At 40.1% G+C, this 21833-nt stretch overlaps 2 protein-coding genes across 2 annotated transcripts; both read right to left on the reverse strand.

Moving 5' to 3' along the window:
• Positions 1–1189: 1189 nt before the first annotated feature.
• crispld1b (cysteine-rich secretory protein LCCL domain containing 1b) lies at positions 1190–11811 on the reverse strand. The gene is made up of 15 exons (XM_053652052.1): positions 11693–11811; positions 10833–11136; positions 8416–8534; positions 7618–7750; positions 6974–7089; positions 6680–6780; positions 6171–6362; positions 5592–5652; positions 5396–5462; positions 4548–4678; positions 4361–4404; positions 4188–4260; positions 3996–4065; positions 3066–3199; positions 1190–2464 (listed from the first exon to the last, which is right to left on the reverse strand). The coding sequence occupies exons 2-15, from the start codon at positions 11082–11084 to the stop codon at positions 2413–2415; spliced, it is 1545 nt and encodes a 514-aa protein (XP_053508027.1). The 5' UTR covers positions 11085–11136; positions 11693–11811; the 3' UTR covers positions 1190–2412.
• A 1492-nt stretch (positions 11812–13303) lies between these two features.
• pi15b (peptidase inhibitor 15b) lies at positions 13304–19199 on the reverse strand. Its single transcript, XM_053652240.1, has 6 exons — positions 19095–19199; positions 18662–18936; positions 17157–17275; positions 16931–17063; positions 15999–16114; positions 13304–15509 (listed from the first exon to the last, which is right to left on the reverse strand). The coding sequence occupies exons 2-6, from the start codon at positions 18917–18919 to the stop codon at positions 15374–15376; spliced, it is 762 nt and encodes a 253-aa protein (XP_053508215.1). The 5' UTR covers positions 18920–18936; positions 19095–19199; the 3' UTR covers positions 13304–15373.
• Positions 19200–21833: the final 2634 nt, after the last annotated feature.

Below are 21833 nucleotides of genomic sequence, written 5' to 3' on the forward strand. Positions count from 1 at the left end.
AATAATAATAATAATAATAATAATAATAATAAAGCTGCAAAAGATTTCTGAGGTTAACTTTACAACTTTATTTACGCATTCACTTTATAAAAAGCTCAGATTGGAGCTCAGCAGGTAGCGACTCTGATAGAGAGCGGTAGTAGGAAACGAGGGTGAGAAGTCACACACACACACACACGCGCGATCACAATGGCCATCTTTGTGTGCGAGTGTTTTGAGGTGTGATCAGCTTTCAGTTTTTCATTCTGCAGCTCGGCTAAATTCCAGAGTGAAATAAATAAAGCACAAAGCAGCTCAGTTTTACACACACACACACACACACACACACACACACACACACACACACAGAATCAGCTTTGATCATATTGACATTTATTTTAATGAAGAAAATAACACATGTTCCCCTGCAGGTGGATTATTCGGAATAGATAATAAGGACTGATGAGTAGGCATGTGCTGATCATCGCTTATACGGTTTACTACAATATTCAGACGTCATATATTTGTATTTTGCGGATTGTATTTATTTTTGTGGAAAAGAAAACCAAGACCAGGTTTTGAACACTTTGTGGAAATATATGTGGATATATTTTGTCTTATGCTGTTAATGTTTTCCTAAAAACATAAACATGAATCAGATATACAGTATATTCTAATATATATATATATCTTTATGATATTGTGTTTTTCAGTCTTTACCTTCCATTTATATAATGTGTAGCAGTAATAAAGAAAGGTTATTCATTTATTGTGATATAAAAATGTAAATATCTGCACATGCCCACTGAAGCGTAGCTTCATTCAGTACGGACGAATAATAAATACTTGTAGTAACGTTTCACCGTCAGTTCCCTCATCCCCCTTTCACACACACTCTCACGTGGGAAATCATCCGAATTGTGTCGAGCGATTGTTCCTGGCCTGCCAGGTCGAACTCCGCTGTGGCAGAGATACGAAAAATACAAAAATAGAAACTTCGTCGACGTCGTAACCTCGCATAAGGAACAAAACTCAGGGGTGTTAATACGGATTATATACACCGAGTTGCCGTTTTATCAGGTTCACCTACGCTATAGATGCACTGTGTATGATCTGTTACTCTGCACAAAAGTATTGACACCCGTCTACACCTTGTTCGTTAATCAAAAGGGGGCAGCACTGAGCAGATTATATCCGTGTGGTGTTATTTTTTCCTGCTACAGCAGTGACACTTAACATGATGATGAAGTGGAGGTTAGATACAATGGAGGTGTACCTAATAAACTGGCAACCCAGTAAGCAAGTAATCGAAACCTTTATGTACAGATAGACGACCCTTACAAAATAAAATAACGAAAGAAGAAGAACTTGTTAACAAAAAACAGAACAGTGTACAAAAGTACAAAGAGGCCATGCTAATTTTCTGTCTCTTTTTTCTGTCCTGTTATCTTATAACGACTGGCTCATGGATCAGAAAGTTTGATTTTACAATTTCGACTCTTCAAGCACGCATTAGATGCACAGTTCAAGCCAGAAGTGGTATTCCTGTCAGAATTAACATTTAGAAACTATCTGATTTAGAAACACGAGCTAACCTTTTACCCATGTTCTTATACACAACTCCTTACTAGCATTAGCTGTAGCAGATATTAATATTATCTGAGACACCATGAAGGATTAAACTTTCATTTTTACATCTTCATTAACTTGCCTGTATATTAGCTGAGCAAAAGAAACATCACAACTTTTGAATTAAAGCATGAACTGAAGTGGCAGAATTGGAATATTCTGATTTAGCAACGCTAGCACAGCTTCTTCACTAATTAGCTTAGCTAATGTTAGCTTTCCACTTGTAGATATTTGACACTAATAGCTATCCATGTTCAGCTAAAGTTAGCATAACTACAGTATTAGGTACTAATTATACTGAAAAACTAGCTAATGTTAGTTATTATTAAGTATTAGCTGCACTATACAAGCTAACTATTGTGTAAACTACTGGCGACAAATTTATATGGTGCAAGTCCACTAGCACGCTAGCCAACGTTTGAAAGGTTTCTGCTAGCAAGTGTTCCGGCAGAGCTGCAGCTACAAATAATCTATATACACTGCAATACTGAGATAAATCCTGGAAAACTATGCTATCTAGCTAACTAGCTAAGACATTTTTCTCTCGTTAAGAAATCGGGACAGAAAAAATGAACGCCTGGCCTCTGTGTCCTTCCGCAGAAACGTTTAGAGAAAGAACCATTTACAACATGATATTATACAGAACATGTACACAAAGCTGAAGTCCGCTGCTTCTCGATTAGCCATATGGTTGGCGTTAATGTCTTTTTTGTATCTGTTGAGAGATTTTTCAGCTCAGCGTGAGGGACGCTGTTATTGTTGGCCGTTCTGCTCCACTACGGTGTGTGTCCTTGGACTGGGGCTTCAGATCACCGCAAAAACTCGGAACGCTTTTCCTCCGGTGGGATTCCGCAAGCTGGAGGGAGGAAGAAGAATAATGGCTGTTCATTTGGCTTCACTCACACACTCACACACACACATCATTTACATGTTTTATGACTCGAGGCACTAAACCCATACTCTGGGTGGTCCTTTTATCCTCCTCAAACCTAGAAGCTTCGACTCGACCGCAAATTACATTAAATTAGATCAGCTGATTTAATGCCCAACTGAAACCAGCATGACATCACCGGCACAGCGTTTTAACTCGTCCACTGCATTATTGCGCTTTTTCCCAGCGCTGACATTAAAGAGTGCGTAACATCACGCCAGCCCACAGCGCTGTGTTGATTAGTTCTCTAGAACAGCGGCTCTGACAGTAGCGCAGGTTTATATTAATGCACTCGTTCTGATACGTTATGGTTTCTATAGTAACGGCTCGTTCACAGCGACGTGTACGGCGGACGCTCCACTGATAATAAACGGATTAAAAAATCAAAGTTTTCTGTTGTTTATTTAACATGTATGGAAGGAGTCTCCAGTGTCAGCGCTTTGTAACAGTCAGAGGTAAAGCTGTATCTTCAGGACAGAGGAGTTTACGCTTGTTTGTGGTTTCTTTCTAACATGACAGAAGTTACCTCTCTGATGTGACTCGGTTCTGGTTCGAGCCGCTGTAGTGTCGCCGCTTGTCCACCGGCATCACGTCCAGATATCCACCCGAATCATTCTGAATCACACCGGCGTGAATCGCAGCCCGACAAATACTGGAGCTCTGATTAAAAAAACACACAGAGGAGAGAGAGAGAGAGAGAGAGAGAGAGAGAGAGAGAGAGGGGAGTTTCAGTACTGGAGAGAACAAAACTTCTGAAAAATGTTACTGTAAAGCGTGCATCCTCCATACACACGTCAGGTCACTGACCCATGATCTCATTTCCCACTCTGACCTGATGTGCAGTACTGAGCCATACAAGATCCTGTTTGAAGTTTGCTAAAAGGCGTGTTGGAGATTCAGCAAGTTCTCTGGTCTGATGAGACCCAAATCTAACTTTAAAGTTAAATGTAAACCTCTATATTCGGTGGAAACCCAACACTGCTCATCACGCTGAGAACACTATCCCTGCCTTGAAGCGTGGTGGTGGGAGCATCATACTGAGCATGTTCATTCTCAGTTCATTCCTAGTTGCTTCTCTGATTAATTCCCCTTAAACCCTGATTGAAACTTTTCCAGAACTTTGCCCCAGACTTGTTTTGATAGCTCCTGTGTAATAACCCTATTTGTTTAAGTATGTTCTCTAAATCAGAGGCCTTCCATTTTCCCACCAATTTCATGGGCCAGGGTTAGAGACTGTATCACTACAAAATGTGGAAACCAGCCGGTGTCTGCTTTTGCTTCATTTCATTTAGTTTTCTGTCATTCGTACCTTCAGATGTGTAAATAACAATAATTCCATTTCAGTTCCAGATGGAAAATGGAAACGTTCAAGAGAAATGAACACTTTTTTTTTTTTTTTAAATAATTTATATACACGTGTAAACTTTTCTCAAATTGATATATAGACAGAACTTACATCCGCATAGTAACGGGTCCCGATCACGCGGGCGTGGCTGTTGTAGAGGCAGTTACGAGGACAGTACAACCTGGAAAAGCAAACACTTCATTTAAACGACAGACAGCGGCTCATTAATTACACGCATTGCTGATTATCTGCTTACACGTGCACGCATTATCTTATCTGGAAAGTCGAGTAAAAGTCAATAACCTTGGACAATGTGTGACGGGCTTTTTGAAAGGGCAGTATTCAGCCACCGTCATGTCACAGGATATCGCTTTTACTGCAAAAGAAAAGATCAAATCCATAACAGCTTCTGTTCTGAGGTTTACTGTACGCACGTGGTAGTTTATTAGTTATTAGCTAATGTAATGTGTACTGACCTGGTACCTTTGACACAGTGAAGGCATTAGCGCTCTGCTCTTTCCTGCGGAGGAAAAATAGATATCAGAATGAAAAATAAAAGTCAGAGCTCTGTTCTTTTCCTCCGCGAGTCAGTGCGAGTCAGTGTGAGTGAGTGCGAGTCAGTGCGAGTCAGTGCGATGGAGCTGGAGCAGCTCGGAGACTTACGCCAGCGTCTGAACTCCGTTTTGGTAGGACTTGGTGAAACGTCTTCGTCTGCCGATTCTGGTGACGTCCAGCCAGCCTCCGTCATCGTCTATAATCCCGGCGTGCAAACCGGCGCCACAGATACCGGATTGCTGAATAAAACAGCATCATGTTCTATAAATTTGTTTGTTAAGTATTTATTGTATTAACTACATTCATGTTTCTATCTTTTGAATCAACTGAGATTAGGCTGCTGATTGGCTGGAATATGATGCTAGGGCTGGGCATTACGCCAAGATATCATCATTATTGTGATCAATTATGTCATAATGTACTTTTCTGAAATATTGTAGACATTGTGCTATCTTTTTAACATTTATGATGTTTTTATTTTTATAACTTTCTGATTGGAAGCAGCTGTCTGTTTGGTTAATAATTTGACTCCTTTCCTTCATCCGAAATTTACCAACAATTTTTAAATGTAAATGTATTAGTACGGGCGTGTTAATTATGAATAAAGCTGTGATTTGCAGCTGCGCTACTGTCAGAGCCGCTGTTCTAGAAAATTAATCAACACCTTCTGATCAACCGCCATCCAGAACTCAACAGCGGCGTGGTGTAATGGAACTTAATGAATGATAATATAAAGGTACCCAAACAATCTCATCGGAGACTCTACTGTTGCGTCTTTACAGACGTGTGAAGGGCGTGTTAATGAGCTGATGAGTTGAAACAGCCGTGTTAAATCAGAGATAAATATAAAGTGCAGTCGTCCTTCATCACCGCCGTCTGACTTCCTGTTCCTCATTGTTCTAATTTGGAAAATGTGCCTGCGTGTAATACACATGATCGTAGTTTAAATCACGTACCACATCATAATATCCCGATCCCAACACTTTTCCGTAGTTGTATAAACAACCAGGTGGACATTCATACCTGTTTTAAAAAAAAAAGAAAAGAAAGTTATTGGTGAAGAAATAACCGGGAATAACAAGTAGAGTGAAAGAAGTAGAGTGATATTCGAGTGCAATACAACACAGAAAGGTGAGAAAATAAAGCGTTCACCTGTTGCAGGTGGTTCCTTTACACCGATCACGTAACTTTACATCACACTCCACCTGCTGAGCTGCGAAACAGGACGAGGAAGAGGACATCTGACTGACAAGAAATCTGTCAGGAAATGTTTACACGTGCGGATGTGGGCGGAGCTTGCATGACCAGGAACTTTACCATGTGTAATGGTGTAATGTTGCTGTTAACACTTTGTTTTTATTTAAATCAATGGTCTTTGCTTCTTCGCCTGTTAATCACGACTGCAAACTCTCATTTGCATATTGCAACATGATTGGCTGCTATGTTCGCTGATGTAATAACACACTCAGGCTGACTCCAGATCATCCACTTTTCTTAAGAGCGTATTCCAAAACCATTCCACTGACAATTTCTTGACATTGTGATGATCTACTTATTTAAAACTTCATTCTCTGCAAAAGAACTCAAACTTTTAGTAAACGTTTAGTAAAGACGCTCATTCAACATTTATTTGTTTATTTACGTTAAAACGTTACACGGTAATAGCTGTAAGAGTTACGGTAACACTGTAAGGGTTGCGTACGTATGTATGAACGTGGATAAAGCTCTTACACATTTGCTGAGTGTTGATGATCTCGTTCCTGTCCAGGCCGTGGTTACGTGACGGTGTCGGCGCTGGTGTCGGGGCTGGTGTCGGGGTGTGTGAGTGATCAGCAGGTGGAGACGATTGGCTGTGCGATGGCTCCGGCTCAATGTAATTACTCTCTTCTGGCTCGGGGGCGAAAGATCTCGGACTGCCATCATCTGAATATATAAATATATATAAATAGTCACACGTCAACACCTGCTGCTCTCAGAACAGTGACAGGTCCAAACACAGGAGTGATTCGAGTGCTCATTAACACCCACAATCCTATCCAACTTATTTAATCTTATATAATTAAATATTTAACACAATGGGTGTTGATTCCACCTTATTTATTTAGAATTATTTAACACTAATAATTCAGTACTGGATTCTAATTAAATCCTAGAAGTGTTTCACACTGCAAGTGTTAATTTACCCGTGGAAGTGTTGACAGTAATAATGAACTAGATGTTAAATGAACAAACGGTGGTACCTTTATAGCAGAGGTTGTCCCTGCAGCCTCCTCCGTAGCTGGATGGACACGCTGAACACGGCCGGCCATGTTTATACGGCGCATGACCCCACCAGTTCCCCCTAACATCATCGAAACAGCCCTTTACTACAGTAAAACACTGTTATAGCTGACTTATTGCCTTCTGTGCTTTTGAACCGCCCGTCGTCCGGGGTTAACTGCATCCGAGTTAAATGATGTATGTTAATGAAGGGAAAAGGTTTTTACATGACTAATTCATGTGACAATAAAACACACAAGGGGTTGTTTACTTACGGTGGTGAGTAATTACACACTAGATAGACGGCTTTGGCCCAGATCATTCCCCAGACGTTCATGTTGTAACACACGTTGATGGCACAGCCGATTTTATTGCTGGTGGCCCAAACCAACTGCAGACAGACACCGGTTCAGTTTATCAGCAGTCATGTGACTACGATCATTCTCTCTGAGCAACAACACACAAAACTGCCTGGAGCTAAGAGTTATACTCTATATTACATCCATCATATTCTGTCTGTATCGGCTGTTTTAACACCTGCACTGTTCTTCTGGACCTGAGCACATCTGGAGTTCACTTCAGGTGAACGTGAATGACTTCACCATGTGTGAAAACAACCTGTTCCCTGGACTGAGCATCGAATAACGTGAATGGCTGAATGTTTTAAATCATGTTGTGGTCGGTCTCTCTCTCTCTCTCTCTCTCTCTCTCATATATATATATAAAACATTACATTTGACATTATATCACACTATAAAAGGAGATGGGTGGACAAACGCTGCAAGCCGACTTCACTCGTTTCTGCACTTCATGGTTTTTAAAGAATATACTCCACCTCAGTTACACATGCTGTCTTCAAACTTTACGTTGTATTGTTTAAACACCGAACAGCTGTATAGTGATTTAAAAGTGTGTGTACCTGTGTGTAGTGTGTACAGACGGGTCCCGAGCACCTGTAGGGACAGTAGGGGTTACACTCCTGTGGATAGGGGAAGCTGAAGTGCTGAACTTCATCATACCACGCCTGCACGTGAAAGGTCGGAGGTCGTTCTCTACGAAAAATTAAATGAAACAGATACATTATCCCTTTAATAACAGACTGATTAAAAACATATAGCAGTGACTCTCTATACTGTACTGTACTATACTGTGCATTTTACTAAAGATACAGTGACTGCTAATCCTACACTATACTACATTTCATACTGCAATTCTACCGCACTACAAAATACTGGTATGCTTTAATGTTCTGTATAATACTACATAAATACTGCACTATACTATAACATTCCACAGTCAGTTTCACAGATACCTTCCTGCAGTACACCATACTGTACTATGATTTACTACATAATACTACATGTATGATGTACTACATAATACTACACTGAATACAACACAAACTGAGTATGTTTGATACTATACTATCTTCCGTACTATATTCAACAATAAGATGCCATCCTACACACTACACACTACACTACATACTGTGTGTGTGTACCGGGTATAGTGTAGTGTATATACAGTAATATGTATTACAGTAGTGACGGTACTCCTGACGGATGAATATTAGTGTGAACTCTGGTGTTGTATACGCAGTATTTCTCACACTGTACTTGAAAGCGTAGAGAGGTGATCACAATGACAACAAAGTTTGATGTTGAAAAATATTTTGGTGAAAGGACATGGAGTGATTTATGTAAGAGCTGAAGTTCACCTGCCCCAGTGCGCCCCCAGGTTCTGTCCGATCTGCGTGAGCAGGTGAGACGGGCCGTGCTGCCACAGACAGGTGTGAGCCCAATCCTCTGCACTGCGCTCCAACTCAGTGTCCCACACCTGAGACCACACACACACACACACACACACGTTTCTATTACTTGTTAGCTCCATTATCCTTGTAACGAACATGTCTTAAGGTGAAAGGGGCCGTGTTGATTATTTATTTGATTGTAATGCGAGCGTAAATAAGGTTTCTGTGATTTCGGCATGGTAAAGCCTCAAACTGTCATTTCGTGCGTCAGTTCCTGGCTGTGTGCTTACCATGACTCTCTGATAAGAGATCAGATCATGGCTTTAGCAGCTATAATGTGTTTGTGCGTCAGTGTATTTGGACAAAGAGCTTTGTGTAGAAGCTCGGACGCTCTCCATTGTGCACCATGCTGCTTCATTCATCCACCTGAACCTTACTAATGTGCACTTAAAGCTGATTGTAGATGCTAATTCGTTCCATGTGCATGTCTATAAAATGGCCATTCTTTAAATCCAGTGATTTTTTTAAACCGTTCTAGTAAAACACATTGCATTAAACAAGTTTCGCTCAACTTCATGCGAATAAGGGAAAGTGTCGAGAGTCAGGACTGGCTCTGGTTAGCCAAGCATTTCCATAAATAGGTGAACGTGAGTAGCTCGGTCGTACAACAGCAATAAACCTTCATAAACATAGCCGTTTTGGCAGATGGCCTGTGATTATCTTCGCCACGAGCATACAGTTTCTCGATGTGAGTGCAATGCTGCAATCCGCTCGTCTTATTTCACGCTCCGAACTCCGTCTCGTGGAGCTTCTGTTACCCGAGTTTGGCGTTCTGCCACCGCTCACTTGCTGTAATTCCTCATTACTACTGAGTCCTGACTTTAGAGTTCACTCCAGCTGAAACAAGAACCCTCTGTGACCTCCAGTGTTTCCTGTTCAGAGTAATTACCCAGACGTCTTTGGGGCGGCCGGTTGCTTATTGTGCTCTGCTCTTTGGGGGGCCACACAGAGGAACACACTGTTCTGCTCGGCTCCGGAGATGAACAGATTACCCCGAGAGCCGACAGAGCCGGCCGGCGTCAGTTTCAACGCATACTGAAAACACGGCTGAGGTTTTTTATTTATTTATTTTTTTTAAAGTGCAATTACTTTTAAAAGCAAGTATGTGAAATGTGAAGCCTTTCTGTCGTCATTACAGTACTCAATATACTCCTAGCAATTACTGTATTTCATACATACTATTTATTTGCTTTTCTCTGATTCTACTGCTCTAATGTCTGAAACTGTTACTCGGCAGGTCTCATCCACTGCACACGTTTCAGCTGACTTTAGCTATAGAACACTATAGTGAATTTTTTTCTGAAAAACATCATATGAATAATAATAAAATAATAGTTTTAAATGAATTAAACGCATGCACAAAACTGACTCTCCAAATTCCTGATGGAAATCTTTCAAATCCAATTCAACCTTTTTTTCCCTTATAATCCAGAATATATATGACAGCATTTCTGCGGGAAGAGAAGTCAGTATGTACCGTTATTTATCACTAAAAAGTCCATTTAGTGCAAACAAGTAACCAGTAACGCAGTTACATTTACAGAAACTTCATAAAAATAAAAATAAAAAACCTCTAAATTCCCGCTTCTAAAATCCTACCTGCCATTTAAAAAAGCCAAAGATTCAATACGATCCAATTTAGAGATGATTAAATGCAATAAAAAACAAGGCCACGCCCCCTTCATGGAGACTGACAGGCACAGAGGCCACGCCTCCTTCAGCAGGACTGACACAAACGCCACGCCTCCTTCACTATAACAGTCACTGCACCTGTCAGACATAATGAAATCCTTTCCCTATGTTTGGCTCGAAATTTGATCTCTGAACATGAACTCGTGACCTTTGACCTGAGAGCCAGTATTTCTCTCAACTGTTGCCAACTGCACTGCACTGTGCTGGACAAATCTTCTGAGGACTACAGTGTGGTATTTGCTGAAGAGCCACTACTCCAAGAAACAAGAAGAAACCAGAAGAAACAGGAGCTTTGGCTGGAGTCCAGCAGCAGCAGCAGCAGCAGCAGCAGCAGCAGCAGGGGAGCTGAGGTTTGAGTGAAGGGGCAATAAGGGTACGATGGCGCTGCTGCCTTCCTGCTGGACTAAACTGTTTGCAGTCGACCACAAACTCGTCCATCATTCAGGATTCTTTTCACCTCCACTATAGCAGTGTGAAACCGATGCACAGATTTGGACAGGTGTAATCTTCATGCAAACACTGAGGAGAGATTTATAGCTCGTGGACAATGCTGCTACTGACCTACTGCTCAAACTGGACACCGTGGTTTTAGACGATGCAGTATGGGGTAACCTTTATTAACTGGATCTCACCATGTACTCCATGTTGGACGCAGGAGGATAAACCTGACCCCTGAGCTTGTTGTGAAGGTCGAGGATCAGCTGCATGTCGCCGTGCGAGATCGCCCTCTTGCCCCTCGGCCTGGATTCCCACCACGAGTCCTCCTTATCCATGTACTTCTCCATCATGGCTTCCAGGTGTGTGCCGTTGGGGATGAACATAGCGAAAGCCGTCTGGACGTACACGAGGAGCAGCACGGGAATGCTGAACCAGTGCTGCTTCATTTCCAGATAAAAGCACAGAGACAATAAACCCAACGTAAACTCTCCTCTTCACCTGGGAATGCAAATCAAGAGAAATAAATGATTCATTATTCTTTCACCGGTTATAATTTCTCACTTCCATGCGCTTCTTTAGTCTCCAAGAGTGTTTACACACATCTGCTCCATCTCAACACCTCTCATGTAGTGTTAGAGGAGAATAAACACTGACTTAGTTTTAAAACTCTCTCTGGCTTTGACTTCTTAATGCAGTTCTTTTTTCTTCTCTCGGTATGAAAAGCTGTTTCAGCATTTCTTGCACGAGCGTGGTTTATTATTCGCCGCTAATCACACGCACGTGCAATATTTCATACGCTTGTGACTTGCAATAAAACACACACACACACACACACACACACACACACACACACACACAGCTATATATGCATGCCAGCCATTAAAGCTCACCTTAACACAGTGCCCTAAAGCTTATTTTCATGCATTCGAGTTCTGAAGTCAGACACGACTCTCTAAGATTTTTACATCTCGTTGGTTTTTGCGCGTGCTCGGAACGCATATAGATCACATCAAACACATCAAACTCAATGTTTCATCCATGCAAACAAACCGACCTTAGTGTGCGCGCGTGCTGTCCAGCCCGGTGTGACCGAGTCATTCACATTCACGTGATTTCACTCAGACGCGCTCGAGCTCTGCTGATGCGCGCGCGTGTACCGCAGGAGCGCAGACGCAACTTCTTATACCCTAGTTAGGCGGGACTTTTATTTTAAACCCCACCCCATGAGCGTTAACACCTATCCACACCTTTTCATCCCAAATATTTAGTTTAGACCCAGAACAACACGGTGCTTGGAGTAAATATGACCATTCACTGGAGAACGGCGTGGAAGACTGCAAAAGTGGTTTACAGTCAGGAAAACTGGGATACCTTTTTTTTCCCCAAATCAAATGTTTTTTTCAATAAAAAATAAGTTTGCACAGAATGCATGCCTTCCAAACCGTTTCCATTACTAGATGAGCTAAAACAAGATCAATCATTCCATCAATATTCAGTGCTTGACATAACAAAAAAAATGAAGCAGATTAAAATCTGACAGCACATCTAGCCTACATCCATCTATTTCTATGCATTTTTCCAGAAAAACAAAACAATAATGGAACGGAACAATAATACAAGTGCATCTCAAAAAATGTTAATATCGTGGAAAAGTACTTTTTTTCAGTATTTTAATTCAAAAAGTGGAACTTGCATATATTTTAGATTCATTACACATAAAGTGAAATGTTTCAAGCCTTTTTTTGTTTTAATCTTAATGATTATGGCTTACAGCTCACAGAAATCAAAAATCCAGTTCATAATACAGAAATGTGGACCTGAGAAGACTCTGATCAGATAATTAACTCTAAACACCTGTGAAGGTTTCCTGAGTCTTTAATCTCTCAGTCTGGGTCAGTACACACACACAATCACGGGGAAGATGAAAGTAAACGCTGCATTTCATTTGGAAATCAAGGTTCCAGAGTCTGGAGGAAGAGTGGAGAGGAACAGAACCCAAGCTGCTTGAAGTCCAGTGTGAAGTTTCCACAGTCAGTGATGATTTGGGTTGCCATGTCATCTGCTGGTGTGGTCCAGTGTGTTTTCTCAAGTGGAGAGTCGATGCAGCGTCTACCAGGAGATTTTAGATACTTCATGCTTCCATCTGCTGACGAGCTTTATGGAGATGCTGATTTCCTTTTTTTAAATAATGGATTTGCCGGTGCTTCGTGGGATGATCAAAGTCTGCGTTATTTGATTTATAACTAATACTTGTCTGAGACTTTTCCAGAAGCATTGCTCATATATTCAAGCTTGAACTGTGTTGATGCACGTCTCTGCGTTTTAGCTACCTGACATGTGGAAATGTGCGTGTGCCAACATGAAAATTAAATATGACCAAAAAATCAGCAGCTCTTCACCGCATGGCCCTGCTGTGCATCTGGAACAGCTGGAACAGTGGCGCTCTGTGTGAGCTGAAATCTCAGAGAAACCAGCACACACTGAAGGTCTGATTCACCATTCAGCCTCTCTATACACACAACACAAATAAAGCTGCGGGCTTTAAAATAACTACAGACACACAAAAAAGGTTATAATGCACCATGAAAACACACACACACACACACACACACACACACACACACACACACACACACATGTGAATCCAGTTACAATAGACCTGCACAATAATGTTAAAGCAGGGATGCATTTGTAGTGCCTTGCTGATTTAGGTTAACACTGATTTAATTATATTTAATGTATTTTGTTAATTAGAAGGTAGAGTAAGATTTCATGGAACAATCTCAGCCATAATTCAGCAAAGAACAACAATCACAGGTGAAAAATACCTTTAAAAAAGGAGAGAGTCAAATGGGAGGCGAAAGAGTCGAGTCTTCTTGGTGAGCTGAGCCAAATGATCCGACTCGCTCGAAAAACTTTCCCATAATGCCAGAATTCCCACCACTACCCAGAATTCATTGTGTGCTGATGTAATTTCCGTTCTAAAACATGGCGAGGAGAAACACATGGCTTTGGTCTTTCCAGGTTCCTCAGTTCGTTCGTAAATTATATTTATATATACATATGTATATATTCTGTGAAAGCTGAACCAATAGAGTTAATAGAGCTGTTGTTATTCGAAAGGGAAGGGGGGGTAATTGTTTAATTTCCGATCACCTCAGAACCCATGCCAACGCTGCAGGTTTGTTAAAGTTAGAGAAATAAAAGTAAAGGCCAAAACAAACCCATGGCTGATTTGGTGTTTCTCATTTTCTCGGGTCTGATTCGAACCGTGTGCAGATGTGCAGCAGCTTTATTCACCCAATTTATCTTCATCAACATGTCGGAGAAGTTTAAGACCTCCAGCACAAACACTGTCATGTTTACGTTCTTCTCAAACACAGCACCTCTTTATTGAGTACAATATCCAAATCATACATGGACAAAAGAATACAATCAATCCAAAAATATTTACATCTTCAGTGCAGTCCAGCCTAGTGATGAGTCTATTGAGCACTATCACACATGAAGTGTGTTGTGAATGAACAGAACACATTTAAAGCAGTGCACCTCCTGTCCAGATGATGGCGCTGTACCTCAGTGATTTAAAAAACAAAACAAAAAAACCTGCAGGAAGAGGCTGTTTTTTCTCCTGATAACATTTTACATGTTTGAGAAGAGTGCGAAGCTGCCAGACTGCTTTTATTCAAATTTAAAAACATGTTGGTTTGTCCACATTTGCAGTGATTTGGCTTTATTCTGGGTCTGACGCCTCCTCTGAGATACAGAGCAGGATTAGCAAAAAAGTCGACAAGGGCGCTAAACAATAGTGATAATAAATAATAGAAAGAAAAATCCACAAAGTTGCTACTTTGAAAAATAACAGAAGGTTTGTGTGTGTGAGCGTGTGTGTGTGTGTGTGGACCAGATGTTTAACCCGGTTGAACAATGAAGCACCATTTCTCAGGAGGAGTAATAAAAATATAGCAGCTTTTTCTGGACTTAAACATGACAAGTGGTGCTTTTTTTATTTTATTAATGTCAGAATAAAGAGATGCTGATGATGGAACGACTGTTTATAGCTGCTATAACGTAAGTGAAAACAGGAGCTAACTTGTTTTGTGGACGTTCTAAAACATTAAAGGTATATATAAACAGAAAAAAAGTATGCTGTCACTCATTAATAGCTAAAAAAACTGTAATCGTTGACTAATTGCTGTAGTGTAAGAAGAATAAAACACTTGGGGACGTGCTGTTATAGGAAAATAATCAATAATCTTCGGGGTGGTGGCAGTAACTTCGCTTCATCACATCACCCCGTCACGTAGTATTTCAGTGTAACACACACACAGTGTTTATAGCACATGCTTACAAACAACCACAACCACTGCATGTTGTAGCTACACACAGACTGAGATTATAACATGGCAGATCGTGGCTCATGACATCTGAATATGCAAATTCAGAAATCATGTCTAAGTATATATATATCTATAACAGACTGAATAATTTATAGATATGTCAAGCCTTGACCACACAGGACTACACACTTGCACTATCAAGAGCATCAATATGATGATCTGTAGTAATAAAAAAGTTTTTAACATCAGCACCATTTTAACATCAGCACCATTTCTGGAATTGTACGTGTGATTCATATAAACTCTCCTGCTGCTGTACAAAACTCACCGTATATATTTATCAAAAGACACTGATAGTACACGCGTGTATGTTTGCTCTGCTACTGTATGGCAGCTCACTTAAACCAGTACATGAAGTTGGAGTTAACTGACGGGAAGCACATGTTGTTCCTACACGATCCTCCGTAGCTCGGGGGACAGGCTGAACACGGCACGCCCACTTTGTAGGGCGCTTCACCTATCCAGTTCCCCCTGCAATAAAGAACATGATCAACTAAAATGAGATATACAAAATAATCATCTGGATAAGGTTCTTTCTCCACGCAAAGTTTGGTGTCACTCACACCAACATCAGGAGAAGATTCATGTAGAGGGCGTGGTTTAAAGTCTGAAGGCGGAGCTTTAATAAAGACTCCTTCTGCTATTTTATGTACAAAATGGCGTAACAAAATGGACAAATTATGTATTTTGAGGTGAGTGATGATGATGATGATGATAAACGGCTGGCTATATGCTAATTTACCTGTCTCCACTGACTTACTACATTTGGGCTGAATTTGTACATTTTTTTTTATAATTTTTTTTTATATACCGTCTGTTTTATAACTCATCATTATCTAGTCAATTATATCATAATAAGGTCAAATATCTTTGTTCTCCTGAGTCTGATGTAGGAATTGGTTAGCAATGGAGACACCAGATGGCGTTATTGGGTGAGTTTTTAAACCAGACAGCACTCACTTTGGGGAATAATCACAGACCAGGTAGGTTGCTTGTCTCCACACGGATCCCCACACCACCATGTTGTGACACACCTGAACTGCACAGCCCACTCGGTTTGTTGTCCCCCAAACCATCTGTGTAAAACACGGAGAGATTCTCAAAAAATAAACCTGGTGCAGGTCTACAGTCAGGTTTAACAAGCATCTGAGTTAAAGACGGTTATTAATATAGAAGTAAGATAGTAAAATAGTGCAGGTATGTAAGTAAGATCATACAGTATGTGAGTATGCTATGTATAATCGTATTGAATAAGCTGGTATGCAAGTACAGTGCATCCGGAAAGTATTGACAGCGCTTCACTTTTCTGAGATGTGAATACTGAGAATACTTATGTACATGTGCTTTTTTTGTTTTTTATTTTTAATAAATTTGAAGAGATTTCAAACAAACTTCTTTCACGTTGTCATTATGGGGCATTGTTTGTAGAATTTTGAGGAAAATAATGAATTCAATCCATTTAGGAATAAGGCTGTAACATCACAAAATGTGGAGACAGTGAAGTTCTGTGAATACTTTCCGGATGCACTGTATGCTAGTTTGTAAGTATGACAGTATGCTCGTAACCTAGCATGCTAGGTTGCTATTATGCGAGTACGCTGTGCTAGTATCCAAGTATGCAAGCATAATGTTATTAAAGTATGCTAGTTTGTAAGTATGACACTATGTGAGTATGCTAGTATGTGACAGCTCTGATTGTGTTATTATGCAGGTATGGAAGTTGGTATATTTGTACACTTTTATGTTGCATGAATGATAGTACTACTATTTTCAGACCTTTGCTAACACTTCCTGTTCATTTTATCTATTCACAAACCACAGCTTTCTAATGTACACACACTTACCTGTGTGTAATTTGTTCCACTCACCTGTGTGTAATTTGTTCCACTCACCTGTGTGTAATGTGTGCACATGGGGCCAAAACAGCGCATGGGGCACGTGGGGTTGCAGTCATACGGGTACGGGAACATGTAATCCTTCACCTCATCGTACCAGGGCTTCACCAGCTGCAGTATTGACCGGTAACTAACAAAATATCATAATATTAATATTAATAATATTTTCCCTTTTTTCTTGAGATGACCTGGAGCAGAAGCACTTAACATTGCTGAGACTCACTTGCCCGAGCGGACGGAGAGATTTTGGCCGAGGTATCGGAGCAGATATGGAGGTCCGTGATCCCAGATACAGGTGGCAGCCCAGGACTCTGCTGAACGTGCCAGAGACTCATCCCACACCTGACCACACACACACACACACACAACACACTCCTGATCATAAGAGGTTTATCTCACAGAGAACTTTACAGAACACAGAATATTCTAGAAAAGTATCAAATAACATTAATCTGAGTTGGAAAGCAAATCTGTTGATCTAATCCAGAACTCAGGCACATATTTTCTGCCATGTCCATTCACAAATGCTATTTCTATTAAAAGGAGCTGATATCTAATTGAATTTCATTCAGTTATAATTGAATCATAATTTAAATTCATTCCAGATTTAGAAGCGTCGTTTAAAAAGATGTTTGGCCTTTTAAGGACATATTTACTACAGTCTAACTTCAAACAAAAAAAATCACTGCAATGCTTAATATTACCCACTAGGGGGAGATCAGCCAACAAAATGGCGCCCAGCCAGACCTACATCAGTTATAGTACTGCACACTTATCCGAATAAAGTGCGACTGATAATCAGTTTTAAGTCTCAAATTTGTGAGCATCTTTATTTATTGTTTAAAACAGTTAACTTTTCAGTAAGATAATTTTCTGTATGACTGATATTCAATAACGTATCATTCATCTCTGTCGTGTCATATGAATAGGAAAACCAACAGTCTGCATTATCCAATCATATCCGTGCCTTGAATTTCGCGCCATAAATGATCCAATCATATCCGTATTCAGAGTTCATGCCCCAGCAACCGTTACCATGGCGACCACAGGCAGCGATTGAGGCGAGCAAATTACAAAATGAGATCAAATATAAACTGAATAATAATTTAACTGTATAATATTTAATCTATACACCAACCTTTCTCATTAAATAGCCTACATTCTTATAGTTACTAAAATAAGTGTTTGTTTTATAATAATTTATATAAAGTCATTAAACAGCCCAGCAGGGGGAGAGCCGCCAACAAACATGGAGTCCAGTACAGCAATGCTGTAGCTTATCATATTCACTGTCCTCTTGTGCAACGAGTAATAGTTTTTAAAATTCCAAAACTTGTGAGAATTTTCAGACTTCTTTAAATAAAACAGTTTGTTTTTTAAAATCGGACTTATAATTATGCAGTCATAATAAATAAATAAATAAATAAATACAACAGCGATGCGTTATCCAATCATGTCTGTAGTTTGGATTTCGCACCATAAATGAACCAATCATATCTGTATTCAGATCTCACGCCACAGCAAGTGTTACCATGGCGACCAAAGGCAGTTGATTTAGGCTAGTAGTTTACAAAAAACTGTAGAATTACTAATAAACATAATTTAAGGAATTTTATATTAAAGTTTTTTGGGGGGTCCTGATAAATCTGATAACAAAGACAAAATTTATATTCCTATGTATCTATAGCAATTATTCTTATTGAAAAACTTTTTTTTTTGCTCACTCACCATGTGCTCCATGTTAGCTGCTGGAGGAAACACTCGAGCTCGCACCTGATTGTGATAATCAACGATGGCCAACATATCGCTCTGAGAAATATATCGCTTCCTCCTCGATTTAATCGCTGACTCCGATATCTGATCCTCCACGTTCTCTGTAACGGTCATGTTCACACCTGTCGATAAACCGGTGGCGTTGTTCACCGTCCGCGCGCTCACGTGGCTGGCGATCCATAAGAGAATCAGGTCGATGAGAAAGTTCCTCATGTTCTCCGGTTAATCTCCTGAAATGACACCAACATTAGACATGAGGAATCTGCACACTGGGGCTTAAATAAATGTCATGTTGGAGCTGAGAAGCCAAACAGTGAATGCAGTGCATTAAAAGGTAGTGAATCATAACGAAATGCAAAGCTGGAGCAACGTTAAACAGTGCTCTTACCCTTTAAATAGCTTAAAACCCTGCGAGCAGCTCTAACTGATGACTCTGTCTGCTTTCTCTTGCACTTTTCCCACTGCAAAAACACCTCCCACTGCTCTTTCAGCCCATTCCTGTTTATATAGTCCAGAAGCTGGCTTTAGGTGCACTCAGTCCCTCCCTATTACCTGCATCGAGTGCACTTGAACCAACCATCCCTATTTAGGGACCATCAGCTAAAGTAGCTATCCAAAACAGCATAGTTTAGTAAAAATTTTGCAACAAATAAACAACATCATGCTACCAGATTATGTCCAGTCTTGCCAACTTTTAAAAGGTGGCTAATGCATGCTCAAAAAGTTGCCAGATGATTGACAGATATCGACTAATTTGCATATTCATTTATGCAAATAAAGGTACGTTAATACATAAATAATGTAAATAATTTATGTTTTAATAGAAATAAGTATGTAGTCATGGCATCACAAACAATTGTAAACAAACTGTAAAGCGTTTTACCCTGATAAATATGAATAAAACACTTCAGGGTGTGCTTTTACAGGAAAGTTTCCTATAACAGCACATGTCATGTCCTGGAGTGTTTTATTCCTCCTATACCACAGCAATTTGTCAGCAAGTACAGATTTTAATTTATTTATTAAAGGATAACACGTCATATTTTATATCTAGAAATGACAGAAAAAATGCAGCTTGTCATGTTACTGAGAAACCACAAAGTGTAAACGTCTCTATCCTGGAGACTTCCCCCATGAAAGAAAATTAGCTTTACTTCTGACTGTTACAAAACTCTGACACTGGAGACTCCTTCCATAAATGTGACATAAACATCTCCTTACTGAAAACTTCACCATATCAACAATCTCGATGTCAGGTCTCTGTAAACGAGCTGTTACTATAGAAACGATGACATATTACAACGAGCGCATTAATATAAACCCGCACTACTGTCAGAGCTGCTGTTATAGAGACCTAATCAACGCCTTCTGAACCAATCACAATCCAGAATTCAGCAGAGATGTCACTCTGAGAGTAACTGTTGCTCTTTCAGATTTTGTTAGGCAGCTTTTTTTTTAAATAAATGGATTACCACACAGGACACTACTCAATCGCATAATTCCAGCTAGTCGGTGTAAGAAGGGAAGATGGTGGGTGAAACTGAATGTATTTAAGATGCATACTTCATGCATAAAATCATACACCATTATATAAATATTATCAAAAGGGTCCTGTTTCTCTCAGTTTTCAGGGTGGTTTTTCAGGACCCACTCGTTATTCTGGTGCACTTGTTCTGTGTTTTGGATCTAAAGTGCTTTTCTTGTGGTGCAGAAGTGGAGCACTAAAGTGTTTGTGTTGGCAGGTGAAGGCTGGCAGAGGCAGCGATGTGACGCAGGTCTGTATGACCCCACTGCACTCCATCCTCCACCGCACACTTCTCCCTTCTCTGCTTTTTTCCTGAACTTTGGACAACCCAGCTTTTTTATTATTATTATTAATCATACTGATACATGACTCTGAATCACAGGCGTAAACCTCACTGCTCAGGCCCTGGACCAGGTTTAATACAGAAATCACTTTACACTATAGACTACCTGGGGGTGTTAGCATATATTAGTACACTGTGATAAGTATGATAATGTACAATACTGCGTGATGGAGTGGTGTAATGAAGCGGAGTTAATGTTACCACCCTGATTTATTTTCCAATAACAGCACGTCCAGATTCCAGAATTCTGGATCGTGATTGGTCAGAAGGTGTTGATTAATTTTCTATAACAGCAGCTCGGACAGTAGCGCAGCTACAAATCACAGGTTGATTCATAATTAATGCGCTTGTTCTAACACGTTATCGTTTCTATAGTAACAGCTCGCTCACAGGCACGGTGGTCACTACACACAAATGGATTAAAATGTGTTGTTAAAAATAACTGTTGACATGGTGATGTTTTCTGTAAGCTGAAATGTGTTTATTTAACATTTCTGGAAGGAGTCTCCGGTGTCAGCGCTTTTTAACAGTTAGAAATAAAGCTTTTTGGTTTCTCGGGAACATGACAAGCTGCGATTTGTTTGCCGTATAAACTTCAATAGAGAGCAAAAAGAGATGCTGGTGAGGGAACGAGTGTTTATAGCTGCTATAACGTGAGTAAGAACAGGAACTCACTTGTCTTGCGGATGTTCTACAACATTAAATGCAACTATAAATGGATAAAAAAGTAAACCCTTTTTTTGTGGGGAATGTGCTGTTATAGGAAAATAATCAACTTCAGGGTGGTAACAGTAACGCTGCTTCATCACAACACCAGATGCTAAGCACTAAAATCACTGTTAGCATGTTCTTAAATTCTAGAACTGATGCTAACATGGAGGAAAACATGGAAGATGTTAAATGCTAACTGGGAACAGCACTTGATATGTTATTAAACTTGGCCCGTAAGAACGTGCTTATCGTATACCACAAATATATCATCGTTAGCGGTGTTATCTGTTTGATCTGTTTGATGTTTGGTATGCCACTGGAAAATCACTGTTTCTGGAATATCCTGAAATAAATTATAATCTCAGGTCCCATATAATCTGAGTAATATCCCACGAGGAACATCCACCATTTCATTTCTGCTTTGCGCAGGATTATGATACTGAACATTTGTTTCATTTTTAACAGAAATTTGTTTAATTGAATCACCGCCAGGTTAGGATAGCGAGATAAAGATATTAATCAGCACAAAATAAACTGAACACAGTCTT

Source organism: Ictalurus furcatus, chromosome 20 (genome assembly GCF_023375685.1).
Source record: "Ictalurus furcatus strain D&B chromosome 20, Billie_1.0, whole genome shotgun sequence".
NCBI classification, from domain to species: Eukaryota; Metazoa; Chordata; class Actinopteri; order Siluriformes; family Ictaluridae; genus Ictalurus; species Ictalurus furcatus.